Source organism: Cyrtonyx montezumae, unplaced genomic scaffold (assembly GCF_038088225.1).
Source record: "Cyrtonyx montezumae isolate F1298 unplaced genomic scaffold, pur_monq_1.0 scaffold_1, whole genome shotgun sequence".
Classification (NCBI taxonomy): Eukaryota; Metazoa; Chordata; class Aves; order Galliformes; family Odontophoridae; genus Cyrtonyx; species Cyrtonyx montezumae.
In genome coordinates this window covers 17400542-17424036 of record NW_027071825.1, presented here as the reverse complement: position 1 = coordinate 17424036, position 23495 = coordinate 17400542, and the positions used below count along the sequence as shown (strand labels likewise).

At 35.5% G+C, this 23495-nt stretch overlaps 1 protein-coding gene across 3 annotated transcripts in view; it reads right to left on the bottom strand.

Annotated features, from left to right (window-relative positions):
- Positions 1-5374: 5374 nt before the first annotated feature.
- Positions 5375-23495, bottom strand: part of AGL (amylo-alpha-1, 6-glucosidase, 4-alpha-glucanotransferase) — a 32606-nt gene continuing 14485 nt past the window's right edge. For 2 of the 3 annotated variants that reach the window (XM_065742158.1, XM_065742177.1), the window contains 22 exons: positions 22891-23014; positions 22171-22334; positions 21526-21627; positions 21075-21227; positions 20849-20999; positions 20630-20754; positions 20411-20523; positions 20151-20285; positions 19737-19867; positions 18786-18922; positions 18060-18193; positions 16821-16996; positions 15006-15108; positions 14347-14572; positions 13827-13938; positions 13343-13478; positions 11770-11882; positions 9610-9821; positions 8867-8964; positions 8263-8350; positions 8039-8172; positions 5375-6951 (listed from right to left, as the gene is read on the bottom strand). In XM_065742158.1, coding sequence (XP_065598230.1) covers positions 6834-6951; positions 8039-8172; positions 8263-8350; positions 8867-8964; positions 9610-9821; positions 11770-11882; positions 13343-13478; positions 13827-13938; positions 14347-14572; positions 15006-15108; positions 16821-16996; positions 18060-18193; positions 18786-18922; positions 19737-19867; positions 20151-20285; positions 20411-20523; positions 20630-20754; positions 20849-20999; positions 21075-21227; positions 21526-21627; positions 22171-22334; positions 22891-23014 — 2985 coding nt within the window. In that variant the 3' untranslated portion in view covers positions 5375-6833. Of the gene's footprint in view, positions 6952-8038; positions 8173-8262; positions 8351-8866; positions 8965-9609; positions 9822-11769; positions 11883-13342; positions 13479-13826; positions 13939-14346; positions 14573-15005; positions 15109-16820; positions 16997-18059; positions 18194-18785; positions 18923-19736; positions 19868-20150; positions 20286-20410; positions 20524-20629; positions 20755-20848; positions 21000-21074; positions 21228-21525; positions 21628-22170; positions 22335-22890; positions 23015-23360; positions 23485-23495 lie in introns of all 3 variants that reach the window. The other variant, XM_065742167.1, reaches the window with a different exon arrangement.

The following is a 23495-nucleotide window of genomic DNA, read 5'->3' as shown; positions in this document are numbered from 1 at the left end:
AAGACAGACCTGCTCTGGACCTTTAGAAAACCATATGATGTTTCAGAACTCAGCTGGGAAATTGTGTCTTAGAACCCAATAAGTTGTACACAGTGAGGTCAGAGCACAGGCTGCGAGGTCTCCTGATGACTAAATTTGATATGACATGACAGGTACAAGAGCAAAGCAGCTGTAAATTGTAAGAGATCAATTGTTAGTTCTATAGAGTTGGCTAAGTCATTAACCATAGATGATGATCAAAAGAAATCCACAAGTGGAACTCAAGACCTACTGCAAATCAAAACATCATGAGATTGGGCACAGTGTAAACTGCTGTAGAATCCCTGGCAAGTGGACAGCAAGATAACATATGAAGTACAAGCAGAGGGCGTATCCAAGGTCTCACCACTTCTTATCACAATCCTGATAATAGCTCAGATGTAAGTAACTCCTGACAAGTGCAGCTCATAGACAAATATTGATATTACTGATAGACTGCTGGGTGTGAGCTGAGCAGGCAGAATTAAATTGTATAGACTGGAAACTAACTCTTGACATCCTGTTCTTAAATGTTTGAGTTCCGCTGAACTTATTGCATATTGCCCACTACCCCATCAACATGAGGTACAGCATGACAACAAAAGCACAACACCTGCTGTTAAACGTACCACTGTCAATAGAAGCAACATTATTTAGAGATCCCATCCAACAGGAGCAGCAAGACTGATGGTTCTCACTTACACTATGTCTTTTTGGTCAAGCAGGAGTTTGGCTAGGAGAATTATTTTAGTCAGCAGAAAAGGATTACTGACTAACTGAGGACAGTGACAATGATGGAGCTGAAAAACCAAAACAAAACTGCTCCAAAAAAAAGTGTTTTAACCAGCTAGCATTGCTTCCATCTACTTCCAGATGTCCTGAGGACACAAAAAGTTCTCAGGGTGCAACAGTCATAATTTTCCAAGAAAGGAAACTTACGCTACAGAGACACTAACATATTACGCAAACATCTCTTCAGCTAATTTAGGTCAAAAATTAACCTTTAATAAAGAAAATGGAAATAAACTAGTGGTAGTGGCATGTACTAATTACTGTCACGGCTACTTAGAATTTCAAAGCTTTCTCTGAGTTTCATACCAAATTTATAACATAGTATAACATACAGTAAAGCATTAATACGAAAGAATGCTTTCAATGTTGTATCCTTCACTTCTATTGTTTTCCCTCATGTTTGAAAATGTGCACATCAAATGTTGAAAGAGTATATTTATGACCATCAAGTATATAATCATAAATGAAATAAAGAATGTTGAGAATTAACTTTGTAAGACAAAAGTTACTATTATTGTAATTAGTATTGTGAATCACTTTTATATATGATATTAAGAGACTTTAAAACGGGAAGTTCAAGCACATAAAACCTTAGGGCTTAATGCAGCACTCATGTTTCCACCGAGTTCAGTGACTTCTGAGAGAAATTCATACCATTATATTTACTATACTGAAGAAGGCTGAAGTGAAGGCTAGACAAATTGAGAGTTCCTTAAAATATCATAGTGAACTAATTGAAAAAGTTTGAACTAAGGCTCAGAAAATAATGCAGAATTTTGACCACATTCAGATGGAAAATGTTTTTTTCAGCCTCTACAGCTCTTTTTCTCTGGAGCTTTCAACAGGAAAGAACCTATTTTTCAAAAATTGAAAACCAGATTACAATTGAAATAAGTTTGGAAATGCATACACAATTATAACGACTACAGCATAAGTAAAACCAGAAAAAGAAATTCTAAATTATTGTCTAACAACATTAAAAAAAAATCTAAATTTAAAAACTGTTGAAAAAAGTATATATGAAACTGTAACCCAAGCCCCATCTTTTTGTATTCAGCTGCCTCAACTCAGAATTAATCTCTACAAGAAAACTAAAAACAAACAAACAAAAAAACAAAATAACAAAATAACTTTAAAGGGATTATTTCAAAGAAACATATTAAGTCAAGCAACATCAGTTCAGTAGTTTCAGTGAGATTATACAAGATTCCAGAATCAGAAATGGAAATGGAGGAAGAGTTAAATCTGAAATGCTAATTTACTGGCCAAAGTAAATTTCTGAATAAAGCCTTTTTAGCAGGAAATTGACTAAAAGCAGAGTCATTCTTAATCTATTAAAACTATTAAACATTTTCATTTATACAACATGAGGTTGATGCTCTGTACATTTAAAAACACAAAACATGCTAGAGATTAAATGCCTTTTTATTTTCAAAGCTTCTATGATAGGATAAGCCATTATAGTAATCCTGCTAAACAACAGTCTGCAACATGCAGCCACACAAGACACCAGGTTTGCCTCTCTTTCCTGCTTCCTCCATTTGAAACACTGGAGTTAAGCCAACATCCTCCTTGTCTGTTCTTGCTAACCTCATAGGCCTTTCTCTCATACCCTGCCCCTAACCATCAGCTCACTGCTCTCTACACAGGATTTGCTGACCTCCAAGTAGAAGGCTGCTCTGCAGTGAAGCAGTCTAGATTAAAACAGAGTTTTCACCTTCTAAGAGATTTTAACAAATCCCTTTCAATTAGCAGTTTTGCATCTCTCCCTCCCAACAAATAATTTAAGTGCTTCATAACTTCACCTGCGGCACTGAAAGTGGAACAACCATAAACACCCCAATCAAACAGGGCCTTTTATGCTAAATGAAGTCAGGGAGGAGACAAAACAGAGCTCTAGAATTTCTCACTTCACAGCAACATTCAGTTTAGAGAAGTTAATTCACCACAGATACAAAATACGCATCCAAATTTGAGAAAGGTTTAAGTACCTGACTGAAAGCTTCTGTCTCAGCTGCTGGACTAAAACCTTTCCTTTTTGAATATTTCAACTTCCAAAGTCCCCTGGTCAATCTTACAACAGAAACAACAAAACTTCCCAACAGCAGAAGTACAAAACTTCTAACACATACCTCATTACCAAATAGCCTTTAATGCTACAAATGCACAGTATGAAATCTTTCGGGACTGTATCAGAATACGACAACTGTTTTGTTAGACTCCCCACAGGTATTGATCTCTTACTTCATGAAAGGAAAAACCAGCTGCGCAGGACTAGTTTAAAGAACCTATGAAGAACCTACGAAGAATTTAAAGAACCATGATACACCTGATCACAATGCAGGCTCCTACCCTAGAACAAACAATACCTTGTAGTCTTTATACTATTTTATTTTAAGAACTAGTTTTTCTTATTATTTTTAATAGCTTTTATTTTAAGTGCTGTTTATAAAGGTGTCTAAAGTCAAAATCATATAAAAGTCAGTCTGCAATAACTCATCATACATCCAACTTAGTAAAGAGGTTTGGAAAGCAGAGCTTCAGCTTATGGAGTATTTCCAAAATTGTCAGGTGCCAGCCACACCAGCTGAAACATTAGATTGCCTGGCCTTGTCTCCAGCCAAGTTTCCCCAAGATACACTCCTGAAGCTCTGCCTTTAGTCACAGCTCTGCCTACAGTCTGAGGTGAAATTGTAAACAACTGCTTCAGAAATCCAGGTTGAAATGCACAGTTAAACTTGAACTGAATGCCATGAGCACAATATAGGCGTTGGCCTGGCCTTTTGCAGACAGGGGATCTATAATTGTTATAGATCCCTTGCTCATGACAGGGTCTTGGTAACTCCATAAGAAAAAGCACTACTAAAATATTTACATTACTTATCTGAGGGAAACCATTAAATGCAGACATTAAAATCTGGCTGGGGCATCAATCTCAATCATACAAAGCTGCTGAACCAAAGCTGTCACTTGTGTGTCGCTGTGGTTGTGATACTGCTTAGCAGCATGGTGGGCTGATGGCTGGAACTTTCTGACCTTAATGATCCTACTGCTGTTGGCTCTGTCCTCTGCAGTCCACAGTGCTATGTTTTGGATCTGGGACACAGCCTGCCCCGATAGCACACCTGGCTTTGGCTGGTGGTTTTTGTGGAAGCTCAGCCAGTTTGAAACAAATATCGCCCACAGCTGTGCAAGAAGTGACAAGCTTCAGCCTTGCTTACCAATAACCTCTTTTGTGAAGTACAAACTGCGCACTAAATCTCACGGATTAGAAACAGCAATCCTACTCGCTACTACATTAACCAACAGGTGCTTAAACTCCAACGTTCTCACAACAAGCCCAATACTGACAGAGAACAGAAAAAAGCAGGGCAGCACCCTCCAGGCTCCCCTCGTACTGCCGCCGCATTACGAGGCCACGCTCCCCCCCCCACCCCCCGCTGCATGGCAGCCCCGCCGTCTCTCCTGGGGCGGCTGAGCCACCCAGCGGCCGGATGGTGCACTAGGCAGGAAGGGACCTTACCGCAGCGAGCTGTCACACAACCACCCTAGCAGGCAGCCCCGCTTCAAGGCCGGCTAGGGCACCGCGGTGCGCTCAGTTGTAGCGCTTACCGCCCGCCCGCCCGCCGCCGCCAGCTCCGAGGCACCGCCGCGGCTCCCTGCCGCCGCCGGGCAGCTGTGCCTCAGCTCGGCCTCGTGCCGCCGCGCCTCCCGCCTCAGGGCTCCTGCCCGCGATGGTGGTAGAGCCTAACGCAGAGCGCTGCACTAGGACGGCTGTTCTTCAGCCGATGAGTGGAAAAACTCAAACTTCGATATAACCTTATTCCTTCTGTTATGCAAACTAGCAGCCAACGACTGCTATACGTTATTTTTACTCATTTTAAAACACTTCCTGTAACTAAGGCTATACTTAGCAGTGCAAAAACAATATTCTAAACAAGCACATATTCCATATGTATTTGTGCACATGAGGAGTTTTTTCTTTTAAAATATCGTTATTACATTAGAATAGATACTAGCAGAGACAAATGCACACTCTTAGAGGAGTGGAGATTGCACTACAGTGAAGTTTCCCGTAGTAGCATAGGAACGCTTTTGACAAGCAAGCCCTGCTGCTTTTCACCCCAACACAGTGTTACTGCCAACGCGTGCAACCTGACATCTTGCAGGTTGTTTTTCAGTCACAGCTCTTCAGATGCGCTTCTCATTAAGCATATCCATCAGATAAGAACAATTTACTGTGCCAGAGAAGCTATAAAACATACCTTGACGTAACAAAGAAAAAGTTATCTAGGAAAACTAAATTCTAGTGACATAGTAAGACAAAAACATCAATATCACTAACAAGAATTCTGTACTTAAATAATAAAAATGCGTTAGAGGCATATAAAACATTTCTCATAATCTGTCACTGACATTTCAGAAGTTTTTGATCAACTGACAGCTATCATGCATTATGCCAATAAAGTAAAAGTCCCCTGTACCACCTATTGCAGCAGATCAACACATTGAGGTGCAACATACACCACCCTTAATCATAACTTCAAGTACTGAACACTTTAGGCAAGGGAGTTCATAAGTTTATTAACCTTTCAAATAAATAGTGCAAGTACAGCCACCTCTTACAGTTCATTTGTCTTCAGTCTTCAATACATCTTGAACATCTCCCTGATGAAGGCAGCACACTTGTACTCTACTTCAGATAGTGTAATAAAACAAAACAGATAAAAGTATTGTCCTATAATAGTTTGTTTTAATTACATCCTGTGTATATTTTATTTTCAGAATGTTGTTTAACAGTAGGAAATACAACATCAGTTTTACTCTTTCCCTTTGTGATGCAAGAAGTCAATGTCACCTTCTGCCTGCTTTTGTCACTCATGACCAGAAAGATAAGAATTACAGCTGTATCTCCACCAGACACCCTCGCAGACTTGGAACAATGAACAGGTCAGTAAGGGTGTCTAAATACTTAATATGTTTCACATCTTTTTCACTGTATGCTATTCCTGAAGAACTACACGTAGAGGTAGCCTGCTTGTTCTTACTGGTTAAATTTTAAGAGGTCTAGAAACCTCATTTTCTCCAGGGGTAGGTTAATCTTTTCTTACTGACCTTAACTCCACTTCCTTACAACCAGGATTTAACTAAGAATAAAGGACTGAAATGACCATGTATCTCCAGTAACAGAAGATATGTAGCCACATCTAACATGCAGGCAGTGCATGTTTTTTATTATATTCTCACAGTGAAATACACATTTAAATTAAGAAATGTTTGCTGCTTAGCCCACAGCATGTATATTTATCAATAGACTATCACAGGATATAATTTCATCACTGCTCAAGAGTTAACTCAAGAGTAGTTTAAGGTTTTTAAAATCTTATATTTAACTGCAAAAGTTCACATGTGTAAACTTATTCCTGCAGTTGCTTGATGGAGTGTTCAACTGAACACATACAAAAAAGCCCACCCCTAATGCAGCTGAACAGAATAAGTAGCCTGCTTTTATTAATGTACTATTGTATGATGCTACAGCTCAATGCATACCAAATTCAGAAAGGTTAGTCTACTCCCCTTTAAGTGTGCATTTGCAAACATCAATTTACTCTTAAAAAGATAAAGAAAAAAACAAAACATGAGAGATCTTCCTCATATGTTCAGCTCAGTAAAGAACCACTCCACTTTGTTACATGTAAGATTTTGATTTGCCAAGTCTAAAAATCGTAGCTACCTAAAATAAGTTTGTGCATATTCTTTAAATTGCTCCTTACTAGAACTTTCTGCATCAAATGTGCATGGCAGTTTTACTTTATTGTCATGGCCTTATTTTTTAAAGTGAAACAAGCCCCACACAATTACTCAGCATAGGAGCTGGTGACTTTCAGCACTTTTGATAGTCAGGATGCAGTTAAGTGATAGTGCAAAGCAGGAAGTTTCTGTTGCTATATAAGCTAAATTTTCATTTATGCCCAGTGATGAGAAGACCACAGAAGTTCCATGAAATCAATCAACATAAACTTCTACAAGTCATAAAGAACTTCAAGGATAACACCAATAGACCAGGCCTGAGTTTCGCAGCTAAAAGGACAATATTGCCCATTTTCATTAGTCAGTTCTGGGAGCCCTTTCCAGGATGATCTGAAAAAAAGAAAAACAAACAAGAGTATTGGTGTTAAAATTACACAAGGAAACAAACATTTCATTATAAAACTTTTGAGAAGATTATTTCAGTAGGAAACTGAAACAATGCCTGAATTCCTACAGTCATAGCATCTTTTTTAATAGAACTAAGATCCAATTCAATTACTTCTGCTGCTGAAAACGGTAGGTTTCTGTGAGAATGTTTCTCTATCAAAGGAGTTACTCTGGCACAAAAATACCTGAACTTATGCTACTGTAATGACACTCAATTCCCATTCAGTAGCTTGAAGTAGCAACTTGAAGAACCTATGTAATCTATGAGATAACTGAATAATTGGATTACCTATTCAGTTTCACTTGAAACTGGATTATGGCGCTAAAAAGCGATAGAGGTTAGAAGAAAGTGTGAAACCATAAAACTTCCCCCCCCATCCCATCCCCCCAGATTTGTTTATGTACAATTCCCTTTTCCTCCTTATGCAGTTAGCTAGACAAACCATTCCATCATGGACTACTGAACTCAAATGATTTACTCTTAGGGGTACAAATGAATGCATATTTGAGGTACTGCAGAATAGATTGTGTGAGAGGGTTATCAAGGGGAAGATTTTTGTTCTTTTTTGTCTCAAACCCTTAATAATTAACAATATAATAGAAAAAGCCATTTATTTTAAGGAGGAGACCTCGAAATGTAAAGGAACATTTCTGGGCCATACAGTGAATTCCTCTTTCTGGAATACCAACATTATTAAAGATTCTGAAATGGACAGACTAATTTGCTAATTTATAATACATTAGATCTTAAAATCTTGCATAAAATGGTTTTCTCCAGTCTTCACGTGGGAAATTCTTAGTAATTCCAAGTATCTGTGAGCAGCACTAGATCTCAGCTATACATAAAACCTGACTTGAGATCTGCAATAGCATTCATTGTGGCCAGCTTTGTAAGTTTAAAAACAGATGCTATTTATGTTACAGTCTTCTATATAGCACAATAATATATCATACTACATATTTTTTACATGCAAATAGTGGATGCCACCAGTCACTGAATATTTTGAATCTGTATTAGTTGGTATTTTACCTTTCAAGGTGAACATAGTGGCGAGAAAGAACATTCTTTATCATTACTACAGTTTTTGCATATATCTCTGGACCAATCAACTTTGAGAAGTACAGTTTGGCACGAAGAAAATATCCAATTGGCCACAGCCATTCCTAAGCAAAGGGTGATAAGAGATGATTATCATAGCAGTCAGTTTCAAAAAATGTCAACATTTATTCTGAAATGGAAGAAACAGCACTTACAGGTCCTTGGTGGTAATTAAAACCTCTGGCTACATTATAGTTGTCATTATCAAGAGCATTATCATATATTCCACAGTACACCATATCACTGCAAGAAAAAAAAAAAAAAACCAAGAAAAACAAATTTAAGCAAAGCATTAACAGAAATAGTGCATAAAATGCAAAGCAGAAATGAATCCAAAATATTTAATGGGATTTACATCTGATGGAGAACTCCCTGACCTAACCAATTCTGAAATTCAAAATACTGAATTAACTCGTGGGAAGATTTGTAAAATTTTAAGATGACTTGTATAATTTCACTGATGTTTTTATTCAAACTGTAATGCTATGCATTGTATGATACTGAATTTGTGTTTTGATGACTACTCATGTATTTTGTGATAACAAATTCAAATTAATTACTACGTGACATCCAAAAATACCTGAAAATTGTCTACATGAATAAAATCAATTGCATGGAGTTTCAGAACAGTAAAATACTTGCTCCTGGAGTATTTACTGCAGCCTTATTTCACTAGTATTTACAAGGATTTTAACAAAACATGAATCCCCCTACATCATATTTTTTCCTGTTACTTTTTCCTATGTCTGCTATACTTACTCTGGATCCAAAGTTTTCATGCCCAGCGGACCAAGAAGTTTTTCCTCTGCTATCCTCAGAGCTTTCCAAGCTTTCTCAGGTGTGAACAACTCAGGGGCCTAATAAAACAGAGATTTACTCACTAAACTCTGCACTCATACACACACAAGTCTGTCCACATGAATGTAGAAGATGACAAAAACTCTCTCATATTACTGAATGAAAATACAACTACACTTCTGGAATCTAGAGACAGTAAGCAAGAGAAAAGCTATTTGATACTTTTGGTTTTATTACTTATTTGAAATACACTTGAAAAACACTTTTATAAAAATAAAAAACCCAAGCATTTTAGCTAATCTGAGAGGATTCATTAGCAGAGGGTTGAACTTTATGATCTCAAGAGGTCCTCTTTCAACCTCTGCAGTTCTTGATTCTTTGATTCTGCGACTCCCCTCCCCTCAAACTAACTTAAAACAAAGAATCTTAACACTGAAAACACCAAATACTGCAAATTTATCCCAGTGATAAATTTGGACATCAGTTTCATACAGGTAAGTTCTGTCCAAGTTATACTTTAATGAGATATTCTAAGATGGGTCAATATTAAAAGCACAGACAAGAAAAAAAACACTTCCAAAATTTGTACTAAGCAATATTTATTCCTGATATAATGCCATGCAGCTGAGCCTTGCAATATAAGTTTAGTTCAATAATAAAATTATTTTAAGTGCAAATGCTTCTTACTCACCACTTTTACTTACCACAACCATTGCTATTGTAAAATTTGGCCTGAGTTGGTAATCACACCATGGGCTTGAAGCTCCATAGCTGTCTTTATAAATCCCACGTTTGTGAACTAGATTTGGATGTTTTTCATTTTGATCTGCAGGGTTCTCAGAGACAAAGAAGAGCCTTTCAAAGTGTCCTTGAATTTTTCTGTTCCATTCATCATACGTGATAGTCTCTTCTCTTCCTGCAAAATATTACAAACAGATTTTCTGCAAACCACCAACAGATGAATGCTTATGGCTGGTTCTGCTTACTACTGTTTTACTTATATTCCTAACATGAGCGAGGCCATAGAAGCACTGCAAAAAAAAAAAAAAAACACAAAAAACAAATAAAAAAAACCACACTGAAGCTGAATTATGCTGCAGATAAAATCAGTCATTTTCACAACTTCTTACAACACAAATATTCTCTCTTAACTAAAAATGAACAGTATGAGGTACTATGAACTATAGTAAATATTTAATAGACTAAGTCCAACATTTTCAACATAGTAACATGCCATCTTTTCTGTAGTAGTTTGTATACATAATACGTAATAAGTATTCATAATACTTAGGAGACTTCAAAGAGAATGTCAAAACATTAGGACAAGGATCCCTTTTGAAAGCTCTCTCTCTCTGAATTCCTGGCACTTAATGTAAGAGGAGCACGCCTAGTCACCTCTCTCCAGCTGATGGTTCTCCATGTTAGGTCAGTTCTACAGCTCATAGAAGCAGCTCACTGTAACTTCAAACAAGACTAGAAAGGCATCTAGAAAAAACACTAGACAGCAACTGCTTACAGGAGCACTGAAAGAGTATCTACTTATTTAAGCATAATGAAGTTTTATTATCAGCAGACTTGCACTACATAGTGGATTGCATACCAAAACATTAATGCAGAAGTTTTGTATCTAATACTTAATTTCAAGTCAACATAGCCATCCAGAAATAATGTGTTTGCAAGATAGATAACAAACACTTTTATATTTAAAAAAAACAAAGTTCAAACAAGCAATAAAATGGGTTACTATGGGAAATTAAAGTACAATTATCATACTTCTACTACATTTTAATTAGAATTAACAGCAGTATTTGGAAACTGAAATGCACATTTATTTTTGAAAAAATTAAATTCCTCTTTTTTTTTTTTTGCATTAGCCTGCAGAGCCATGGTAGGAGTATCTTTCCAATTTAGATACATGTCTATACAGTTGGTATATAGTAAAAAAGGACAATAATACCAAAACTGACATGTTATGCCAGAAGAAAAACAAAACAAACAAAACTCAAGCAAAGAAACAAACAAACACAAGTAGAAGCTCCATTGCTAAGCCTACTATTATGAGCCAATAGAATGTGAATTGGTCAGTTTTAAAACAGATTCATCAGCTGAAGATTGAAGTTTCAACTTAGTTACACAAAATGAATGACCATAGGGAACATGCATGCATCAAATTGAAAATACAAAAGTCACTTACAATTCTGAGACGTTAGGAAGAAGCCATAAATATTATTTCTAGATCTACATATTATAATATTGCCTTATACTGAACTCTGAATTGTCTTTCAGATTTTCAGACTGGAGTGACAAGTACGTTCATGACCTAAGAATCTGGACACATGGAAGAAAACCCTATACTCACATTTTCTATACAGAAAAAGAGAACCATTCAATGAAATGATTTCAAGATTAACCTTTATTGAATGGTAGAACAGCTTTAGAAGCCACTTATATTCATTTGAGCCCCATAAACTCAAAGTAACTCACCAGTGCAATATCCCTAAGGGACATCTAAAGATACTTAGGTCTTGTGTTATTTTAGCTCTCTTCTTTTATAATGAACAGTGTGCACCATTATGATACGTAATGATCACATCACCAGTATCCATTTGAGAAATATGGTTTAGGCTCCAAAATTCTTTTGAAATCTATACCATATTACACGCAATAAAATATTTGATGCATTTATCTGACAATTGACTCCTAGTAATTTTAGTAACAAAAAAGTTTACTCTATAAGATATTTTCTTCAAGGTTATTTTTCCTCCTACACTTTTGTGAATACTTTTGATAATCATTCCTGATGTTATAAGCCAGCAGCTCATCTGCCTTATTTTCATAATAGATTCATAACATGTTTCTTTTACCGTATTTTTTTATGGTGACACCATGGAATGGAAACTCATTTTTCCTAGATAAATCCAGCAACCAGCGAACAGCCGACTTGCACAAGCCAACAATTTCCACAGCAGAGCCATCTCTAAAATAATGATTTAAAAAGTCAAAGAATTACTTTAAGAAGGCTATTAATGTACAGATTTCATCTCAGTTACTTATGAACATTAAGCACCTTATTTAGATAATGTATTCTTTCCCATTGGTTATTGCACATTATGTCTGTTTGCTTATTATTTAATATTTTCCCTCAAAACTGCATCCTACATGTATGAAGATCTGGTACATGCATCTCCCATCATCTTCCCCAGACATTTTCTAGTATATTATAATATTATTTCCAACACACAATTTTTTAAATCACCTTTTCCTTGCTGTTACTTAAGACCCTCCAGGACTCTGAAAAGTTAAACTTATTTTAGTAAATAGTCACAAACCTCTCACAGTATCAATCACTTTCAGTTTTCTCCTACTATGTTTGAATACATATTCAATGAAAGAGGGCTAAAGGGAGAAAAAAAACCCCACAAAAACTAGAATTTAGGAAGACAAATAAAATGTACTATATAATAGTCAAAAAGGAGGAAAGTAATCCAAATCCAGTCCTATTCACTACAGCCACAGCCTGTAGTAAGCACAGACCTGAATGCTGAAAACTGGTCTATGCAAATGAGCGAAGTAGATGCTTTCATTAAGAATACTAGGTATTAATAAAATTAAACTTAATACAGGTATTAGGGGATATTGCAAGTCAGCAAACTTAGTGCAGTATCTTTGCAAAAAATGTCATTAATAAACAACACAAAGGCATGCATTAGAGATATACTAATAGTTGCTAAGACTATCACAAGAGCTTATGCTTTTACTTCAGTGCAGTTACCACGAATAACTTTCCCAGAAGAACCCTAACACATTTTCTTTATGAAAAAAAGAATGGCAGTTTGCTGCTTGTAACCTAACAAAAAATTACAAATCAATTTTACAAAAAATTTTACAAAAAAAAATTACAAAGCAAAAGGAAAAAAAAAATACAAAACCAGAAATTGGGAAACAGCAGTGCAATACACGTAGCCTGCCATTCACTAGCCTGCTTTAAGTCACTGTTTTGTACTACGTATACCACATACTTGCATACCACCCTGACACACTATTTCTTCTTATTCTATATAGATTTTTTGCTATGCCCATTTAGTTAAAAAAACCCTTTTATTTTCTTGCTTAACACCTCATATCCAAAGAGTTTGTTAGAGAAGGGCTTGTTTTCTAAATATTTTACCTTGATTTTAAACTTAGATATTACAGATATTTTTAAATTTTAAATAAGAAATATTCAAAACAATTATCAAAAGTATCTCCTGTAACAAGAGGTAATTCATAATCAGTCTAAATAACAATTTTCCAGTAATCTAGTACTGCAAGTTTAAAACTTTTCCTAAACCGTTTTACTACTTGAAGTTAGAAGTTTATTCTTTACAAGGAGCCAAGTCCATGCTAGAAGATCCGTGCTTATCCTGCTCAAAAAAGCAAAAAGGCTGGATTTTGTACCTTGGAGTAGCAGGAATGCCTTTGTTGTGAGCTCTGTCACTCTCTCCCATTTTATCCATCCATGTGCCGCAATTGAAGCGGTTCCCACCAAAGACAAAGCCGGTCTCACGGTCAACACCTGCTAGTATATTAAAACCTGCCAAGCAAAAGTATCATGTGAAGTCTATATGCTAAAAAACACAAAACCCCAAAAGACTGCACCAGCACAAGAATCTTACATAAACAAAATCCCTGCATAAAAAATAGATCTGAGGTGGGTTTTTGCAGGCAGCTGCAACTTTGTATGAACTTCTAAGATAACTTGTACCACAACAATTGCTGAAAGCAAACAAGCACTTCTTAAACATTAAATGTTTTTATAGTAATATAGTAGCATTAAGAATACCACTAATTTTACTAAAATAAACTCAATAGCCCAATGAAAATAAAAGATATATAATCTTCATAGTTTGAATCACATGACAAATGTGATACATATTTTTACCTTCATTTCTCATGTTTTGATCTATCTGTGGACCAGCATTTCTTTCTCTGAAATCTATGCCTTCCATGTGCCGCTGCATTGCCTCCTGTATTACTTCATAGAGTGGTTGATCCTAGATTAGTTGCATTGAGAAAGGCAAGATCAACAAACCTAGTAAAAAGGTTCTATATAATGCGTAAATAGTAGCAATTCCTAGCTTTTGTGATACTTCAAAATAAAAATATCTAGATTTTCAGCAGCACCTTTATCAATGTGATACATTTTAAATAATTTTTAGTATTACACAATTCTTAACATAGAATTATTTTCAAAATTAAAAGCAAAGAAAAACTTAGAAGCTGATGGATATTTTTTCCCATACTACCACCCCACATCTGTCTAATCAAGTAACACAAACATAGTGGGAAGTATCCAAAATGTGTAATTCCTGTAGATAGAAAAGTTATACTATTTCATACAAGTTATAGCTTAAATTAATAGCTTTAATGTTAAAGATTTTTAAATGAGAACTCATTTTTACCACACTGCCTGCAGGCTGAGGAGAAGAATCATCTCTTGGGTACATCCTAGAAACAGGACACCTGAGAATGTCTAATCCGTTTGGAACAATCTTACAGTAGTCCTGGATACACTGAAGCCACCACCACACAGCATCACGACAGTTGTATCTGGCATGTGTTCCCTGGCCAAGCAGGTTGGGAATGAGACCATGCCTTAAAGTCCCACCAAATGCTAGAATTATGTTTCTAAAAAAAAAAAAAAAAAAGAAAACAGAGCTTTGATTAAGGTACACCCTGGCAATTATTGTACCAAATATTAATTACAAGGCATATAACTTTGTCTTAATCACAAAGTAAAAGACAAAAACACTATCTTAAATACGGATTTGTAGCTCCCAAAAACAGTATTTTGGCATGACTTAATTTAGCATGTACTTCTTTAACAATAAAATATATATGTATTACTTCAGGAATTTCCCAATAGGAATACTTTTTTTAATTTTATTTCGTGAAATATGTATCTGCTCATAGGTTTCAATATTGACCCCACTGATGTCACAGGAAAGGTTTTAATGACCTTTGTTGTATATGATTATCCTTATATCCATTCTGTCTTTTTCTTAACCACCTGCAAAACTATTTTAAACAACAGAAAGAACTAAGAAGCAGTGGTTCTTACCTTGCTTCTATATAACGTCCCGTAAGTAACATTAGGCCTCTAAGTGCAATAAAGGTATCCCTTCCCCAGGAGCGAAAGATTCCAGAAGAAAAGTGAGGCAAACCTAATAAGAAGTGTTGTTAATCTCATTTACTGATGTGGCAAAAATCTCCAAGCAGACGTGTAATATGTATATAGAAAATAAACTGAAGTAAAATATATATCCATATGCAATTATAAACTTTTTCTAGAATTGTTATAGAAAGAGTTTTTATTGTGTTCTACAACTTTAAAATCAGGCAAAAGATTATTCCAGGTCACAGTCACATTTAATTGTTAAAAAAAAAATGAAAGAAAAAAGAAAAAAGGGCATAACCTGAAAAGGAACAAATAAAAAGCCAGAACAATGACAAGATATATCAATGCTTTCTTGGCAAGAGTTTATGTTCAAAAGCTATGTCATTTCAGTAGCATTAAAGGAATGACTGCAAAGCTATGAATTTCTTCAGTCTAAAAATATTCTCAGTCACTATAAAAGGAACCCTGCTTCTCTTTTGGAGGAGTTTCTAGTACTACATGTTACTGCAGACATTATGGCATAACTTCACGGTTTAACAGTAAAATTCGTTCTTAAGAATTGCAACAGTAAAGGACATTTTTTGTCTTTTCCTCTATTTCTTAACATTTCCAATCTAACAAACAAAAAAATGCAATATGGTAAAGGTTCAAAAGAATAACGTGCTGTGCATGCCTGCTTAAACAAAGCTGTAGCTTCTGTCACTCAGCCACCCACTGGATTTGCTAATGCTCTAATTAGCAAATACAAACAAAAAGGCCTGTGCATCTTTGTCATTTTACAGAATATGGCAATGAGAATTTGAGAATGACAATCCATTTATGAGTTAAAAGTATCACAGACTAAAATATGTGAGGAGAATATGTAAGACCAAGCCCTTTCACATAATTTATCTCTGATTAAACTAAGCACACAGCGCTTGTCTGTGCTTCCAGGCAACGCTAGAACACTCCAATGGTATGTTACTAGAAAACAGAAACTAAAAGCAGTACAGTTCTATAAAAAAGACATACAGCAGAAGAAGCAGGAAAGTGGTCATGAAACCTGTGGATGCTAGAAATTTCTAAGGAATAGGCCAATTTGGAGAAAAAATATAAAAGTCACTAAACACAAAATAATACTTCTGATGTAGGAAAGTGCCCACTTCCAAGACATGCTGGCAGAACATTTGGAAGAATAAAACTGTTCTGCCGACTGCTTTTATGGCCTTTCCTAAAGCAGCTATTGTTGCCCCTTTGGGAGACAGCTCCGGATCAGAGATTCCTTTGGTCCATTAATAGTTCTCACATCATTTCTGAAAACTTGTAAGCAGTAAATCTACACTTGCAATATATTACAATTCAGTTCTTAGTTTTAACACTTTAAAACAAACTAGAACCTATTGCGTAAAGCATTATAATTTCAAGTAAGTCTGCTGGAAAGAAAGAGGACAACTTGAGGACCTCATACATAGAAAAACTGTATAAGTAAAAGCATTTAAATAAAATACTGAAAAGCCTTTTTTTCCAAGAACAAAAATAAAACTGTTATCCTCCAAAAGTACTGCTAGATGAAACTCCATTACTTTTAAACAGAAACCTTTACCTTAAAGGCAAGTTAAATCACAGAGGAAGAATAAAGAAAAAAACAATCCACATTTTAAGTTCAGTTTCTGGCATTTAGATCCCAAGCACAGTGGAAATAACTATAATGGCTTTTGAAAAAATATAATTGTTCAGTAAGAATTTATTTTTCTTGATTTAAATGTTGTCCTCACTTACCAGCTGCTAAAGTAACACAACACTGTTCTTTCTCATGTGTAATCTCATTCAGCCGATAGGGAACATCATGTAAGGAAGGAGACAGATCTGGCAGACATGGATATTTTCCTATCCCACACATCTGGATTGAGCCCAAGGAAAGGTGTTTAACAAACGTTGATCCATTCTGCACAAAGCTGTAATTCAATATAATCAAGTTAAAAAGCATGTTCATACAAATGTATCAGTACTCTTCCTTCATTTACAGAAAAGTAAAACAAACGCTATACACAATACCTACAATAAAATGACAGAATGAATTAGTGTATTATGCATTAACTTTGCACACTACATTTTTAAATTTCTATTCTTTTTTCCAAAATAGCTGTCCAAACTTAGCCTTAAATATTTAATTTATTAATGCCAGTGGGAGTATTTGCATTTTGAATACTTCTAAGGAAAGGGGTAGCATAACAAAATTGGGTAAATTTATTTGATGCCTACACATGGATCTGAGATCTCAAAATATGAGAAACTAAGATTTTTTTTTAATCTATAAACAAAATTTTCTAAAACCTAGTCAACGTTTTAAAGACCTCTGCATCTCTATATATGCAGAATTGCATAGCAGAATTCTAAATCATTAAAAAATTTAGCATATTGGCTAATGTAATGCAGCCTGCCTTCCTGACTAGTTCATCTCAAATTACTATTTTCATAAAATATACACTACTTCCCACATGCTATCTCAGCCATAGCAAACCCAACATCATTATTTATCATGAAATGATTTGCTGAGAATATTCATAGCTAGAATAGAGGTGTGATTAAATCAATCTTCCTTCCCTTTCCAGGAAAGGCCACTGATAATCAATTCCCAGTACTAAAGAAAGAAGAAACATTGCACTTTTTTTCTGATGCTTTGTTCAAGTTCTTTCTTTTTCTCTCAGAAAACACTGCAGCTTCACTAAAAGGTATAGCAAGAAAATCTCCACAATACTTCAGAAAAATGGTTGTTACAAGGTTTTATCCTCCAACAGTCCAATGTCAGCAATAGTGATAAATCCAAATCCAGGATAGAAATATCAATTAAACCTTCCAAACCACTGTCTTTGGAAGACTGATCTGATTTTCCCTACCAACGTTAACATCTTCCATTGGACAACACAAATATGAAAATTTGAATATTCAAATGTCATTCTCCAACAGATAAAACATAAAAGTTGCAATATCTTTACATCATTGACATGCCAAGCATACCTAGACATCTGATGCCATCCCACATCCAGAAGCGTTGTGTATGCACCCACTAAAATGGCATCAAAGTAACATGGAATAAGGTAACGTGGAATTTTCTTTAAATACACAAACATGGCCTTCAACCATTTACCAACCTATTAAAATATAACATTGTTAGAAGTTGCTAACACTGGAGTTCAAAAACAGTGCTTTTAGGATTCATTTGGTCAAAGCATTTACCACAGATTTTGAGCAGATACAAGAATGCTACAGTCTTTGTTATTATGTTAATTACTCTAGTTACCTGAATCAAGTCTTGCAAAATGAAAATTCTCTTGTAGGAAAGTATCTTGCATCTCAGTGCCTGATGGGGCAAATCTTACTGTAGCCATTTATAATCATGTATACCTCAATATTATTTAGGGACCCTTCTGAAAGGACTAACTTACAAATATGGTTAATTCATTTTTATTTGATGGGAAGTAATAAACAGGAAAGGATGCTTTTAAGCTTTTATGTAACAATTTTTCCACACGCTACATATTTTCTACCTCCCTTTTGTAATGTATTCTTAAATAAGATTGATGAGAAGGAAGAAAACTATATTATTGTTTTAATCTCCCAGAAGAAACTGCCTAGACAAGAAATACTTTATGGACAGACTGAACTTATTAACAACAATAATGAAAAACAAAGCAAAGCAGTCATTTGAAACCCCAAAGTCACCAAATATATCCTTTTACTCACTTCTGCACAGGCTCCTGCACGTGAAATCAGACGATTACTGACATAATCAATCATCCAGTCTCCAGATCTTAAATTATCACAGAATGGGTGCCCCAAATCATTTTTTGGTCTAATGTCCGCCATCACTGACATTAACCCTGAAGAGATAAATCCAACTAAGTATTATAGGACATGTAAATATCGCAAATAGAAGTTAAATTTCTCAGAGGAAAAGCTACAAAGCAACAGATAACATTAACTGGCCTTAACTACAGTACTTCTCTTGATCTACTGAGCAAGTTAGTATACAACTCATTTGTTGTTTCCTCAGAGTATATCCTAGAAAATCATAAAAAACCTTGAGGAATGAATAGCTTGATGGAATTCATGTCTGATAAATGACTGACACTCCTTGGTTATCTGGTAGTGTCTATGGTTTAATAAACATGACTTCTCATGTTAATATCACATACATTATATGTATTTGGTCTTCATTTTAAATTATAGAAACTGGTATTTAAAACATTGAAATTAATTTTTTACTCAGAGGGCACTGGCCCAGAGAAGCTGTGGATGCCCCACCACGCCTTGGGGTATGTTCAGAGCTTGGGTGAATGAGGCCCTGAGCAGCCTGAACTGGTGGGTAGCAGATCTGCCTGTGGTAGGAGGGTTGGAGCTAGATTATCTTTAAAGATCCATTCCAACCTATATTAGGATTAAATTTGAAGTCTAGAATACTGGAAATAGCATTGTTGTCTAAGTATGTTGCTACAATTTGATTCCCTGGGGTAAAAATCTGTTTCTATTTCATCATGCTAATCAATGTTGTTTTATGTCCAAGCAGTTGCACTAGCCATTAAACAGTATTAAGGAATGATCCAGAGGGAGGAGCTCTATTTTACACTTTTCCCTGGCAGAAAATAAATAAATAAATAAATATTTAAAAAAACCCAAAGAATGCTAAACTATTACCTTGGAGGCCTGCATACTTCAGGGGTGACCAGTTTGGTATATTGTAACAACCTCCACCATCTTCTTGTTCTTCTGACTCACACCTATACAGCACTTGATTTAAGTCAGCTAAAGTTAGTTTAGATGCAATTCTGGAAAAACAAACAAAACAACAAACTTCACATTAGGGAGTCTACTTTAAGACACAATTACACAAAACATTAATGAAGGAGCCTGGAAATCTTTTAAGTATCAATACTTAATAGCTCAGCACTAAACATGAAAAAAAAAAAAAAACCTCAAGAGTTTTCAAGAGTTTTTAACAACCTAGAAATCCAACCACAGAAACAGCAAAAAATTCTTTATTTAAATTTACATTTGGTCTTATTATAGTTCCCACTGTAGTTCTCATTTAGAAACCCAAAGAATACTTACGAAGAAAATAATGTTTTTAATATAGGTGCCGAATGATCATCAGGAAGACTCCCAGATTTAAAATGAGGACTGAACTGAATCAGATGATTGCGAAGTACACCAACAGCCTCTTGAGCCTTTGGATCAAGACTAACTCTGAAATATGAATGCATAATTCATAGAATGAAGTACTTGTGATAACATCTCCCAAGTCACAAAAACAAAGAATCCTAACATTCTACTTCAACTAATACAGCCATTTAGCAATTGTCATGACGTACCTGAATACTATTACACTTCCTGGTGTTAAATTTTCAAATTCTATTTCTTGAACAAATTCATTTGGCCCTTTTATGGCAGTTCCAGCTTGCTTTATAATTTTACTGTCTTTAATCTTAGAAAAGAAAACATATTTGCAACTGAAATTCAATGCCTTTTTTCTAAGGTAAAATATCATAACAAGATATTCCATCAGAACACAGGTGAATAAGAATAATTACCTGGATATGCTCTCTGAGTTCCACTGTGAAATTAGGCAATCCATTTATAAAACGTTCATCTTTTTTGTAAGGACTAGTACTTCTCTCAATAGTTCTAGCCTCAAATACTACTTCTTCAATTTTTCCTAAAGAGAGCAAAATCACATTGCAGCTGTTAATATAGATTAAATGAGAGGTGATTGTTAACACACGTTATCTCTTGCAAACCAATCTGATTACCTGGGATACACATTTCAGGTACTTCTTTACTGTAGAAGGAAGTCTTTGGATCCCTGAAAGCAGTTCTACTTACAGCCACAACAGACTGGTGTGTGTTAGGGCAATGTCTTGTCACTGCCACTATATCTTCATCAACTTGATCAACATACACCTAGGAGAGGCATATCATTAACAAACAGGCTCATTCAAAGTATAGAGAACTCAAATTGTTACTCCCATATCTTGCCTGATTGAAGCCTTTAGCTCCCAGCTCCTGATGCAGCCTGTTCATAGCCAGCCTTCCAGCTAGAATTCCTATTTGGAAATTAACTTCACCAGAATTCAGGTGTGCTTGTGGATTCCAGGTTGAGTAAAACCTCTCTTCAGATACTACAGAAATCTGTAGGGAAATTAACATTTTTGCAAATATCAACTACTCTGAAAAAAACAAACGGAGATTCCAATTATGTAATCAATTCAGGTTTCACATGAAATTAGACAATCCTAAAGTAATGATAACCAGGTAACTTGCTTGGAATTTAAAATCAAAACAACAGCATGCCAAAAACAAACAAATGAACCCATGAAAAACAAAAATAAAAGCTCACAAAACCCACACCAGAAAACCCAGTACTAAAATACATAGAATCAAATGTTCATTTTTACTGTAATTCAGAAGTTAAGCTGTAAACACAGACCTGGTGCGGTACTAGTTCATCATAACCTTTGGTGCTTCCTGTAGCACAACATGCCATGGAAACAATCATTGCACTTGGAAGTGCATCAAATGCAGATCGGTGCTAGGATAGAAAATAAAATAAATCACATACAAAGCAAATAAAATAGAATTAATTGCTCCTGATTCAGCAAATAGAAGATAAACTCAGTTTAGTAGAGGAATTAATTACTTACCATGTGATCATAATTTTCACAATCACAATTGAAGACTTACTACAAATGCACTAGCAAAAGCAATGTAAAAGCAATCCTCAAATATAAGCACTTCAGTTCACACCATTATCTCTTCCATCCTCTCATGTAAAACTGGAGTGTAGGAAAACAGATGAACCATCACACAGAAACAAACATAGCAGCTGGAATGAAAGAACCAAACCAGCTCACTGAGTACCTTTACACAGCTTTTTTATTAGAGGACAAAATCTTGGAAGTCAGTGGGACTTCTGTTATTCACTGGATGAAAACTTGAAGACGTGAAACAGTTTTCTAAATATTGCTCAAAAAGGAAAAATACAAAGCATGCAGACTGCATCAAGCCCTCCCATTGTTCAGAAATGTCAATTTAGAAAGGAATAAAAAACCTGTTTTCCAGTTAAGGTGCTCACCTGAATTGGACACTCGTTGTCATGCGTAATATCCATGAACAGAGCATGTGCTATTGCTGGCATCAAAGGCCGCAAACGTGGCTGAACAAAAGAGCCAACAGGCTCACCTCCAAAACGATAAACTAGCCTTCCCTCTTCATGGCTATTATAAGCTGTCATGGCCTCTACAGAACAAAATAGATAAGTGTTCACGTAACAGTAACTACCACATAGTATAGCATGCACAGAGGTGTTAATGCAGCTTTTTTCATTTGTTATTTTGGTGCGTTGAAATATCACATTAAAGCTTTTTTCTCCAATACAGATATACAACCTTGAAATATTCTGTTTACTATAATACATTAAGGTAGGAAAAGTAAAAGAGGGAGGAAAAGCAGATATTTACAATGGTTTCCTCAGAGGATTTAAAAAACTCGTGCAACAAAAAATCAGTCACGATGCAGCACTTGCATAGCAGAGCTGTGCTACAGTTTCTTTTCTCTCTCACTATATAAGTGAAATATTTAATCTCAGTAAATTAATGCAGGGTGTCTTCTCTTAATTTACAGCTAGTACTATTTTTTTTTTTTTTTTTTTTGCTGTTGTTGAGAAACAAAAAGTTACAATACTTGACAATGAGTATGAAATTAGAAGCGTGTAATCTAGAAAGAAACTTCTCTGAAAAAATCCTATCCTGTATAATCTCCACTTGGAAAGATAGCACATACACAGCAAGCCTACCTCTTATTAAGGAGGTAATGCCCAGACTATTCACAAAGATATTGTCCAGCTCTTCATTTCCTGTGAACAGTTCAGCCACTACAAACAAATCAGCTCGCAACTTTCTAGCTGCATCCAGCATGTACTGCAAAAAGCACAGCCAAAAAAGCCACAGAAAGGGGAAAGGTAGACACAAAAGAGGACAAATTTCAAAGCTAGGCAGGGATTGAAATAGGAAAATGCCATGCAGCAAGGATAAATAGAAAGCCAGAATTAAGTAATCAAGATAACAGTTGAGGATGACACAAACAGGCAAAAATCAAGGTTTAGGATTCAACATAGGAGAAATTAAGTTCAACATGAAGAAAAGAAAATTGCAAAAGCAAAGAACATAAATATGTAAGAAAAAAAAGCATAACAATGTTAGTTTCACATTAAAAACTCCAAAGCATACATGACAATCCTATACAACTTCCAACTGCTTATTGTACCTCTAATCAGGCTGGTAATTCCCAGGCGGTTGACAAAAACATTGTCAATGTACTCACTGCCCGTGAAGAGTTCAGCTATCACATAAAGATTAGGTCTGACTGATCTGGCTGTGGCTAGCATCTCCTATAGATCAT